The sequence below is a fragment of the Carcharhinus amblyrhynchos genome, chromosome 4 (genome assembly GCF_965287045.1).
Source record: "Carcharhinus amblyrhynchos chromosome 4, sCarAmb.v2.hapA, whole genome shotgun sequence".
Classification (NCBI taxonomy): Eukaryota; Metazoa; Chordata; class Chondrichthyes; order Carcharhiniformes; family Carcharhinidae; genus Carcharhinus; species Carcharhinus amblyrhynchos.
The window spans coordinates 90339556-90352435 of NC_137327.1; the positions used below are offsets into that span (position 1 = coordinate 90339556).

General features: G+C 43.9%; 1 protein-coding gene across 2 annotated transcripts in view; it reads left to right on the forward strand.

Moving 5' to 3' along the window:
• nlgn3a (neuroligin 3a) overlaps positions 1-12880 on the forward strand; it is a 274546-nt gene that overhangs the window by 143107 nt on the left and 118559 nt on the right. Inside the window, exon 4 of one of the 2 annotated variants that reach the window (XM_080187521.1) lies at positions 9697-9756. The exons of the other annotated variant lie outside the window; for it this stretch is intronic. Coding sequence (XP_080043647.1) covers positions 9697-9756 — 60 coding nt within the window. The remainder of the gene's footprint in view (positions 1-9696; positions 9757-12880) is intronic. 2 annotated transcript variants of the gene reach the window in all.

Here is a 12880-nt window from a genome sequence, read left to right on the forward strand (position 1 = left end):
CCCGTTAAGTTAAACCAACCCCTAATATTTTGCCTAGCCTGCAGTTTCTCCTAGCCCCTCTGCTGGTGACCTTAAAATTGACCAGAACGCTAGAAAGATCTCCCCTGCTCTTCTTCAAAAGTGTTATATCTATTGCATTCATGTGAAAATGAATTTGGAGCCTTGATTTACTGCCTCATTTGGAAGATGGTAACTCCAAGAGTACAGCTATCCCTCAGTATAGCACTGAAAACTCATCCTACATTACGTGCTGAGATCTCTGGTATAAAATGTGAACCAACAGCCTCCTGAGTGAGAACTCTGGGGCTGGATTTTAGATTGGGATTGGTAGCCCTGACCAGCTGTTAAGTAGCTTGAGGCAGGACTTCTGCTACTCAGCAACAGGAAGTCCCAGTTTAGAAAGTTGTCAACTAATCAGAGACTGGCAACTGTCCAGTACCAGCAGTGCCAGAAGTAGTGGCTACTATTAGTATTGTAGTGAGGTCTGCAGAAGATATGTTGCGCTGGAGCCAGGACTGGAGGTGAGTCTTGGGGATCCTGCCAGAGCAAGGCTGGCAGCCCCTGACAAAAGAGAATGAGGCAGTTAATGGACTTGGGATAGATAGGATGGGTGGTTGGTGGTAGGGGAATTGGAGGTGGGAAAGACCTTGGTGATGGCCATCCATGGGGCCCATGAGGAGCCAACCCCCTCTTTCCTAATACTAGCTGATGCAGTGAAGGCTGCCAGGATGGATGTCTGTTGTGAGACTTATCTGCCTTGAGTTTATTCTCAACAGCAGCAGGATGAGACCTTTAAATGGCCATTAATTGGCCCACATATATGTCTGATGGGTTCAACAATCGTTTGCTATAGTGGGTGGTTGAACAAGATACCTCTGGTAACCAACTGCACCCCCCCCCCCAGCTTATTGTCTGCCCACCCACTAGCACTTGGGGTGCTGTAGAATGCAACCCGAGCTTACTATTACTGGCCCGTTACTGAAACCTTCAGGAATTCAGTGAATTGGAACATATTAAGGGTGCAAAGGGTGCATTTCAATTGAGGTGGGCGGTGAGAGCAGGAACTGCTCTACTGCTCAGTGCAGTCGATGGGAGGTTTGATCAATTTCTGTGGTTAGGCCTCATTAACATTGCATTGTTAAACTGCCAACAGTAATTGCACTCATTATAACCAACTGTTTGAAGGTTGGGAATTCAGACAGTGTGGTCAATCTTGATGGGCCTACAGCAACACCTTGAAGAGAATAAGTGGAATTGAGTGAAAGGTTTACATTGACTGGGGTATATTTCTGTGAATGACAGCAGTAAAGTGATCAGACATTAAAAGCCTTTAACATTCAAAACACACAAACTAAAAATATTTTTGAGAGATAGATAGATGGCTGATGACTGTTTTTCATTTATTTTTAGTGATTTGATTGATTCCACTTCTGGATTGTTTATTAACAAATTTTTCACTACCTTATAATTACCAAGTTCTGATTTGTTATGCCTTAAAGTAATCAAGAAAAATTAATTTTGGTTTAATTCCAGCAATTTCAATAATAGATCTTGCTCACCCTTTATGAAAGGGGAGACAATGGCCTGGTGGTATTATAGCTAGATTATTCATCCAAAAACTCAACTAATGTTCTGGGACGCAGATTCAAATCCCACTGCGGCAAATAGTGGAATTTGAATTCCACAAAAAATATCTGGAATTAAGAATCTACTGATGACCATGAAACCATTGTTAATGGCCAGAAAAACCCATCTGGTTCGCTGATGTCTGTTAGGGAAGGAAATCTGGCCCCCTTACCTGGTCTGGCCTACATGTGACCCCAGAGCCACAGCAATATAATTGATTCTCAACTAGGGATGGACAATAAATGCTAGCTTGCCAGTGACACCCACGTCCCACTAATGGATAAAAAAAACTCTCATTTCTCACTATTCTATGACTGAGGGATTTGAACACACAACATGCAAACAGAGACAGATAATTTTCATGCATATCCTTTCAGAATATCTAGTCACTGTGAACAATGTTGTTATGATGTGGGTATGCTGGCGTTGGACTGGCTATGTTGTTGCCATCATGAGCTTATTATGAACGATGGCATTGACATCTTGGCCTTGATTGAAGCCTACCTGATGGATGTTAACACCATTTCCCTAAATGAAGACCCTCCACCTGACTATACCTTCCACCACTATGCCATCCACCGCCTTGGTGGCGCATGGTCCTTATCACCAAATCTCCCTATTTATCACCTTCCCCACTTTGAGTATCTAACCTTGTTTCACTTCTCCTTTAAAATACATGTTCTCTTCCACATGTTCTCAATCTCTGAAGTGAGCGACTTCTCATCCTCATTGATTTTATCTTCCACCTCATCTTGCTCAATCTCATCTGAGTTTTCTGTCCTCCTATCTTCCCTTTTATTAAAATCTTCCAAATTTGTGACTACCCTTTATCCTAACTAGCAGATGTGGCCTTTCTATTGCCATTGTGAAAACATAGATAGACCAATCTCTGATTGCTTGCATGTGTTGGTTTCAACTCACACCATCCCCTCTTCCCCACCCTGTTTCCTTTTGTGTCTCCCCTGGAAAAATCTCACCCCTGAGTTCCTTACAATAGAACATAGAACATAGAACATTACAGCGCGGAACAGGCCCTTCGGCCCACAATGTTGCACCGACCAGTCTTATTTTTTAAAAAAAAACATTGACCCACTAATCTAAACCAATCCCTTTTCGTCCATAAACCTATCCACCAATCTCTTAAACGCCCCCAAACTAGGCGCATTTACAACTGCAGCAGGCAGGGCATTCCAGTCCCTCACCACCCTCTGGGTAGGTGAGGGACTGGAATGCCCTGATACAATGATACTTCTGATGCAATGATACTTCTAAAATTCCAACTGTCTAGCCTTTGTCTTTCTATTATCCATAACATTTCTGTAGTTACTGATCTCTTCAATCCCATCCTTCCCTTCATCTTTGTCACCTGTAAAATCATTACTTGCAACCTGATCATTTTCCAGTATGGGCTATATCTTTGGTTCCTACAGGCTAAGGGATACAGGCTTTAACTTTTAATGTGAATAGCTGGTTTAGCCATCCGTCACCAAATTTGTCTGGTAAAGCCCTAAAGGGTCTTGTTGTCATCTGCCAAAACTGTTCACTATTCCAGGATCACCCTGGAATGCAAAGATAACCCCAGATTTTCTTCACTGTTAACCTTCATCTTTGACATTAAGATTGAAAACATCCATTCAACTTCCTTTGCTGCTTTCCACTCTCCTCTAGTCCATTAAGATAAACTTTGTCTGAGTTTCCCCCTGCCCTAACCCCAATCTCGCATTTTGCTCTGGTTTCTTCCCAATCGTCTATCATTCACTCCCCAGGCTCACCTTGTCCTTAAGACTCACATCTTGCTCTTCAGCCTCATTCCCACCAAATTGCTAACCAGCCAACTTCCCTTCCTGGCCCTATGTTAGCTGATATTGCTAACTATCCCCATAAAATCCCTGCAGTGCAGAAGGATGCCATTCGGCCCATCAAATCTGCACTGACTACAATCCCACCCAGGCCCTATCCCCATAACCCCATATGACTCTAAGAGGCAATTTAGCATGGTCAATCCACCTAACTAGCACATCTTTGGACGGTGGGAGGAAACTGGAGCACCCAGAGGAAACCCACGCAGACACAGGAAGAATGTGCAAACTCCACACAGACAGTAACTCAAGTCAGGAATCGAACCCTGGTCCTGGTGCTGTGAGGAAGTAGTGATAACCACTTGTGCCACCATGCCACCCAAGTGCCACTGTGCCAACCCTATTCATTCTTTGCAAGCTGCAGCCTTCAACATGGTTGAGCACACTATCTCTCCCACTCTCCAACTGTCATCCAGATGAATCTTCCTGGTTTCACTTTTATTTGTCCAGTTCTAACCAGAGGATATTCTGCAGTGGCTTCTGGTCCTGCTCCTGCATCGTTATTTCTGTCAACTTCCAAGGACCTATCCTCATACCTGCTTATTCCTCATCTGCATGCTGTCTTCTAAATTAAAATTTCAAGTTTCACATGTATTGCTGATGACACCCAGCTCATCCTCACCACCAGCTCCACCTTCCTGAAATGCTATTTATCCAGCATGGAGCCCTGGTCCAACTAAATATTGGGAACATTAAAGCCACTTCCTTTCTTTCGCCAGTATCTGTTCCCTAACCACCAATTCTATGCCTCCATGATCATTATCTGGCGCTCAACTAGACCCTTTATAAACATGACATCCCATTTTTCTCTAAGATTATCTCATAACCATTCCCATTCCATCGGTAAGGTCGCCCACCTGCATATCTACCTCAGCTCATTTGCTGCTGAAATCCTCATTCATTCTTTTGTGGCCTCTATTTCCCCTTCAGTGGCAGCGGTATTGACAAGCTTTCCCATATAGATGGTGCGCTCAGTCAGAAGGACGTTGGGGGTGCTTGATGATAATGATGTCCTTTTTGAGATGTTCTGCCCCAATGTCTTTGCAGACTGCCTCAGTCCTTTCATGGTGCACTGGAACAACAGTGAGGCTCTCAAACTGGTGTGCAGCTGGCATTCATTCTCTACGTTTTGTACCATCTGTGCCATTAACCAGTCAATGTTACAGAATGTGGCATATGTTCTGTGCATGTTAATGAGCTGTTCCTGCAACCACACACACTCTTGCAGTGGATAAGTGCATGCCTGAGACATGGTAGAGAACATGTCAATGATGGACTATTACATTTTCTGCCCATGACTCCTCACTGGCTTCTCCCACCACTGTCTTATGCGTGACTCCTGAGGCTCAACATCTCCAATGAGCAGAGCATGACTGTATCTTTCCTTCATTCTCCAAGGAGGCCCAGCTCTAACTGCCTTTCCCCTTTCCCCCTCCTGCTCACTTAGTTGTCTCTCCCTCCTTTGGAGAAGACTTTGACTTCATGCTGCAATGCCTTGGCTCCCCATTCATAACCAACCCTGTGGTAGACATGAGGAACTGCAGACTTATCCCTATCTGCAACTGCTTCTGCAGACTTACAGCAGGTCATTGCAACAAATGGTTTGGATTTTCCGGGGACTTCCCCTATGGTGGATGCAGTGAGCCATTCAAGTGTCCATGGACTTCAGCAGGACCAGAAGATCATTCCAGCAGCAGAGGCTGGAAAATTCCAGTCAAAGAGGTAGAAACTTCACCTCAGTTGCCTGGAGATATTAAGATCATTTCACCCTGTCTTTGAAGGACTCCCACTTTGCCATTTACTGACTTCTTGATGGGCTGCCACTTTGGTAATATCCAGGGTTTCCTTCTTTGTGAACATTTGAATAACCAATTGGAACCTTCACCCCCTAAACAAGTCCTTTCTCTGGTGTTGTATGCTTTTTTCTCCTGCACGAACAAGAGCAAGAGAGTTCACACCATTAGTGTCCTCCTCTGCCACTTCCAGAGGGTCAAGCGCATATGATTTCACTTTCTACAGTGTTGCCTCCTCCAGCTTTTGGTATGAGCTTTGCCAATGGCTAATTGGTATTCCCAAACTCACATTTTCCATGATCCAGGGCATTATGTGTCCTCATGCTGCTCAATTGTGACTGTGCTGGTCACCTCAGAACTGGAGGTCTCTCAGCCACGTATTGCATTGCACTCAACCTGCCAGCCCTCAGAAGATCCCTGTCCTGTATCAAGCCCCTCTGACAGCACTGCAGCTGCTTACTTCATGGAACACCTCCAACCATGCTTGTTTCATCTGGCTGGCTGGCCTTCCCCTGGATACAGAGAACATCCCACCATGCAGCCTCTGCCTCTAAAAGTATTTCAAGAGTTGCATCTGTGAGTTGTGGGCTGCTCATACACAGGAGCCTCATCTTCTGCTCTCCTCTCAATTCCATTCCAAAATAAATTGGTGACCACAATAATGGCTGCCATTTGCCTTTTAAATTGTGGTGGCAACTCCTGTCTCTTCACTGTACCCCATTGCCCTCAATTATACAGTGAGTGTGCCATTGGGCCACTAATTAGGCTGTTTTAAGGTGAAAGTTTGGTCATTATTTGAGGATTAGGGAGAGCAATTCAACTTTTCTAAAAGTGCAGCTTACTGGAGTGTTGTGGCTTCAAGACATTTGCTCTTTGTGCATCCCTGCCACAGTGCAGCCAAGGAAAGCCATCATATATTGTCAATCTTCAATTTCTGATGCCATTGCTTTGAATTTTTATGCAATATTGTATTTGCGTTATCACTCATAACAGCAGTACATTTAGAAGTTTGAAGCCATTCACATTTTTAATATATTTTGGATTATAAATGTGTAAACTGACATTAGATTTGTACTTTTGTAATGTCATTATATAATTACCTCAGGGCAGCAGTTGTCATAGTAACAGCATTGCATTTTGTATTCCAAACCTTTTTTCAACAAAGTGTATCAATATTTCCCATGATTTGTTCAGCATTAACATTAGTGTTGATTTTTAGCATTTAGTTCAAAAAGAACAGGGGAAGAATTATGCTGCATCCAGCAAACTTATATCAACTCATCAGGTCAAGCAATGCTGTGGGCTGTTACAGCATGGCCCACTCAGTGTTCTTCATTATATCAGTAACAAACACTCTAAGTCCATGTAACACTGCTAAAAGCAATGATGCACAAGGAAATTTCTACCCCTATATTCCCTGCCCCGTGTCTGAAATGCCATATTATAGAAATAAATATATGTAACATTACATTTTCACTGCAGTGGATGGGGGAGGAGAGTCAGGAGAGTGATGTTGCCATAACTTCTCCATCTTGCAGATTCTTTTGCTTGGATTAGCTCAGTCCATGCCACCACTGTTAGACCTTTCATTAAATGTGGCACTGAAGGAAATGATGCATATACAGAAGCATGAGCCAAGCATTGCAGTATTGTTCAACATGCACTGGGATAGCCAACAAGCACAAGGCTGGCACAGTGATATCATTCTGTGGAATGCAGAATTCCAAGCTAGATGTTGCACAACAATCAGAACATGTTTCCAAGCTCTTGGCAAAGGATTATGTTATGAGAATTAAAACAGAATAAGTACTGTCTACACTCAGCTGTGGGCACTGTCTCAGGAAGTGTAGTTTAGCTAGTGGAAATGGTCAGTTGAGAGATGCAGCCAGATGCTCACATTTAATTCAGTTACAGTGGAGAGTGTGCAAAGCATTTGTAGCCTCCATTGTACTGCAGATCCCATCCAATACCAGTTCCTTTCAGGGCAGTTTCAGCAGTGATTGAGAAAGTGGAACATGTGTTGCTATCTGTCCCCCAACAGCAATATCCCAACACAAAACAGGAAATCATTTTGATTTTCCAGTTTTCTTGTGTCATTACTGAAAACAAAGGCTGTGATTTAGTGATCCACCATGAATGCAAATACTGATGTGGGCACAAAATTCTGTGAGAGTCAAAAATCAAAAATTTCACCAGCAAGAATGCATTTTCTGATTCTCCCCACCTTTCGCCATTGATGGCGAAACCCAAGAAGGTCGGGACCTCATTTCCATACAATTAAACTAGTGGGCTTCCACGCTGTGTCATTCCTCCAAGTAATGCTGGGGGCAGTGCCAATTGGGGGGAGCCTTTCTGGGGAGTTCCACTGGGGAAGGTGTGTGTTCCCTTTATCTGGGGAGAGGCTGCGGGGGAGTGGGGGCTCCCCATGTCCATGGGGGAGATTCCCCTTGTGCATATGGGGGTTGTCTCTATGTACATAGAGGGATATGGTGGGGAGGGAAGAGGTTCCTTGATTTTAACAAAGGTTGTCCTGACCTCGGGATTCCCTGTTTTGCCGGCTTTATCCAGCCACGCTCCGCCAGCAAGCTGCACTCCAGTTTTCTCCCTCAGCCAGCACTCTATGCAAAAAAGGAAAAATTCCACCCAATGTGTCCTTTACTAAATGGAAATCAATAATTCTGTCTTGAAGAACCATGAGATAAGATAAAAGGGAAGACAGGTTGGGGCAAGTGCCTTACTTTACTGAAGTACTGCATGACTCTGTGTTACCGATATCTGTTATTATTGACTAAATGTGCCACGATTCCCCATCCCGCTGCACTATTATTTTAGCACAGCAGACTGGGAGAATTACGCTGGGATGATTCGCGAGGTTCCCGAGAGCATTCGCATCCTGCTAGCGTCTCCCAGCACCAGATTTCCAGTCTGCCCTGTGCCAGAACTCAGCGTGGAGGTTAACATTTAATCATGTTTTAAATATCATTTAAGTGCTAATATCAGGCCTGGGACTGAATTTATCCGGGCCCACTTGCCTCTCCCACCCCACCAGAGTGCTTCACTCCAGCAGGGATTACACTAGCTCCTCACCTTCAGGGAACCAGTGGCCTGACCCCACTGGAGTAAAGGGAAGGGGGGACAATCGTGGACTCCCTGGGAGTGGGGCAGTGGGTGGGGTGGTGTCCCCTAGGCATAGGCACCCTGGCAGTGCCACTCTGGGCCCCCAGCACTGCTCAAGGAGCAAAGTGACAATGCCCAGGGCACCTTGGCACTGCCCATAGGGCATTGGGCAATGCCAAGGGGGGAACTAGGAGGGGCAGGGCCTGGTGGGGGTGGGGTTTAAGGGACAATTAGTGGGGATGGGGGACCCTGCTGCCACTCTGCGTAGGGACTGATGGGGGCAGGAAACAAGCTAGTGATTGGTGGGGAGGGGGTGAATGGGTGGGGTGGGGGGGGGGTGGTCCAGCCGGAATGTGGGTGGTCAGCTGGTTCGAGGGGTGTCAGCCTGTGGGGGAATGGGTTGGAAATCAGAGTGGACTGGGAATGGGGGTAGGGGGTGGGGAAGTCGGGGGGGGGGGTGGGGGGGGGGGGGTGGGGGGGGGTGTCGGGGCTGGGCCCAGGAATGGTCAGGGTACCTGTGACCAGGCCGTGGGGGGTTAGGGTGTAGCAGTGTGGGGGTCCTGGGGGCCCAGCGATTGAGCTGGCCAGCAAATGGGGGGGCTGACAGTTCTGGGCCACTGCATAAGTGCAGAGGGTGACTGATTTCAACCTTTCCAGCAGGAATTGGCCTTGTCACTTGAAATCTAATGATATTCACACTGGTGGCTTTTGCATTGCATAGAGTATGAGAGATTCCAGTGAGAACTCCTACTGACAAAAAAGCAATGTGAATTACTGGAGTTTTTCTGCAAATTTGACGCTCAAGAGCTTTTTTGGGAGAATCACTCCCAATGTGTGGCATGGAAGATGATGGAAGTTTCACCTGATGTGAGCCAAGAGATCTTGATAGTATAATCTGGTTTTATCAGTGCTGGGACCTGTGTTCAACTTGATGAGATTTCATGATTTGGCCGGAAAATAAAGTCGCCTTTGTGCTTGGGGCTGAGCAAGCAGACGTCAGCAGAAAGACAGTTGTGTAAAAGTCTGTTAAGAGTTTTCTGTGTACAGATATTTAACAGTCAAGAACTGGCCCTTCATTCTCTCTGGTCAATGGTCGGATTTGTTTCACAATAAAATATTCCATTAACCAATGAATTGTGTCAGACTATGTTGTCGTAGAGCTTGACATTTTTTGGTTGATTAAATAAATATTTCAGATTCAGTATTTCTAGAATTATCTTTTAGGGGATGCTATTCATAGTCATGATATTTTTGAATTCTCTTGTTTCCTTTCACCTTGTCTTTCCTCATTTCGATTCTAGGGGCCAATGCAAAGAAACAGGGCGATGATCTAGCTGATAATGATGGCGATGAAGATGAAGGTATTTTGCGGTGCTCGAAACTGGTGCATGAATGCAGAACCAAGTCCTTCTTATACTTATTGATTTTTAAGTTTCCTTTTTGGGGGACGTTATTGAGAGGACAGTGTGTACGTTTTCTTGCACTTTTTTTCTTACTTCTTCAGTATGTTTTTTTACTCAGTACGTCCCTTTACAAAACAAAGATTTGGTAATTTCAGTGGTGATTTCAGCTTATGTTTGTGTGACTGGAACAAAAACTGCATCACAGGGAAATAAAATAATAGCATTTAGTAAGATTCAATCTCTTCATTGCCCCATAGTTTCACTGTCTGGGGAGCTGGAGAAACATTCCACCCATCTTCACCCCTCTAGATTTCTAGCTCTGCACCAGTTTTGCTTTAATCTGTGAAGATATTTACAACATGATTTTGCACAAATTTTGATCCTCATAATTTTTACTAGGAACACCTTCCTCCTGCTTTTATAGGCCTGTCTAATCTCCAGATTGTTGCCTGCCTGAGATTGGGTAGGGAAATAGCCTTTGTCACTCTGTGGAGTACTGGGAAGGGTGCAGGAGCACTTTAATCCTGAACAGTCGGTTCTCCCTACATTGCTGCATAACTGAAACTGGAGGCTGATTGTCCATAAGCTCATGTTCTGATACAAGCAAGTCTTGCTCTGATTTTATGTGTTTTTTAGTTTCTTTCAATAATCTAGTCAAACCCAGAAAATGACCTGTTGTGATATGAACATATCTTGTCTCCGAACGTCAGAATCTTTTTCCAGCTCGTGTTCTTGATGCTTCTGCAAAAATAACTTTGAAACATAGTGAAATTCTAAGTGTGTTAACATAATTAGTATGCCACTTACGTGCATGGACAGAGGAGATTTTCTCATAATAAATACAAGGGCATCAGAAGATCTTTTCTGTGACCTCAAAGTTCTGGCTAATTGTTTAGTTGACTTTGCACATTTAAGTGTCAGTTGAGATTTGTGCTCACCTTGTATGTATCAGTGTCCGAGTCTGTATGTGTGGTATAACGCAATAAACAACTGTCCATTACCGAGGATGCTGATGATATGGTTCCAAACCAATACACCCCCCCATCTCAAATCAGCAGACATGAGCTGCATAATTAAGTATGTCGTGCTGCCCACCCCCCCCCCCCCTCCCCCTCCCCCCCCCCCCCCCCCCACCAAATTTGTTTATTGGGATTAATAGTGCATGGTGCTCAACCCCACATACTGCACTTTATTTTGAGTGCATCAATGAGACAGAAACCGATGGCTCCTTGCATTGAGCTTTAGGAATGTGGTGAGCATTCTGTGGGTTTCAGCATCACCTACCCATTTAGAAATGAGATTAGAAATGAAATGCAGGTACAGAGCAATCTTTCTTAAGTATGCTTTAAAGATTTCATATTCTGGTTGAGTGAAAACCCCTTGAGCAGGCTCTACTGGCTGTCAAGAATAATCAGTTATGTCAGAGAAAAAGTTAGTTGTGGCGGGCGGTAAGTTTCAATATACAGTCAGACCAAAGAAAATAGAGTGGAAAACAGAAAGAGATGGTGATCATTCCATATTGACTATGGAAGGAATATGAAGGCATCCAAGGAGACTTCATGTAGAAATGTAAATCTTTAAAATATATCTCACTGGTAATCCATGTATAAATAACAATGATAAACCATGTCTCATTGGTCAGAGTGCATTCCAGATGTACTTAACACCCATGATGATGTGGTATCAGCCTTCCTTAGTATTTAATTGGTGGAGTGGGAATGTTAAGGCGCAGTGCTAATCATGACCCTGGCAGTAATTTTCACCTTTACTGTTTTGATGGTAAACTGGGAGAGCGGATCATCAATTCTATTTACTACCAAGCATTGAAAGTGAAAATTACCCCCTTGTGTCTGATCCTTAAAGTTGGTTAAGTGTCTGTTAGGAAAAACACAGTATATTTTTGCAATGGGATTATAAAAAGCATTGTACTGACTGGAATCTTCACAACTGTTAGAATTTTAGCTCCTGGTTGGCACGTGACCTTGCTTTAAGTTTCACAGACATGGCACACAAATTATGGGAGTGTGTGTGCAATAGACATAGACTGTGGCCAGCTAAGTGGAAATCTCAGCAGTTATTGGCCAAGTACAGAAAATTGGTTTATTATAGAGTCATAAAATGTTGATTCCAAAATGAAGCAATTACCTAATTTTTGGCGGAAGGCCACTGAGATTTCTATTTGACTTTACGCTATTTTAATTGTAATTTATCTGCACAGATCATTGGCTGCCAGCTTGAATGGTCACTCATGATGGAATGAATCAGATAGAAGAGCTAGTTTTTTCATCAATTTTATATTGTTTCACTCAAATTACGTATAATGTTCCATTTGAAAAATATTTAAAATTCTGGTCACATTTTTCCCTGTGTGAAATACTGCAGCAAAATACAAGTCAGAATATAGATCCTGGGTGCCACAGATATTAAACATGTCCTTCATTGTCATTGGGAAGGTGAAGGGAATTCATTTTTCAAAGAAACTGTGCCATCATTGGTGATTATAGAGTCCACTGCGGCAAAGGGGGAGAAGGTGTGGGGTGGGGGGAGGAATTTGGGGTTTGTTAAACTTCAGCTTATAATTCGAAGAGCCCAGCTCTTCTCGTTGTCAGAAATGCAAGGAGAGGTGGGTTGTGAAGGAACAGTATGTGAAACAGCATGTCTCCCAGGTAGGTAACAGCCAAAATCTCTGAATGACAAAAGAGGCAGCCAGCAATGGAATCCCCTTCCCTCTTCCTCCATTCATTCTGTTTAACAGTGGCTGCTATATGTTACTTATCTGTGACAGTTACTGAAACCTCATCTCCTCTTTGTACTCACCCTTTATTTCCCTTGCCTATGTTTTGTGTATTCGCACCATGGTGTTAAATGTCTGTTACGTATGTGTAACAACCGCGAAAGCGTGCCGCAGACATATGCTGGTACCAGCTCCCAAAGTAGGGAGCTGTAACCTGAAGAGTAATGCTGAAAATGCATACTGTTGAGAATATATGCATCATTTCAGAGATATAATAAAAGGGAAATTTCTTCCCTGCTAAAACTAAAGCACATCCATATTGTCATCCACAAGAGTTGAAAATGCATG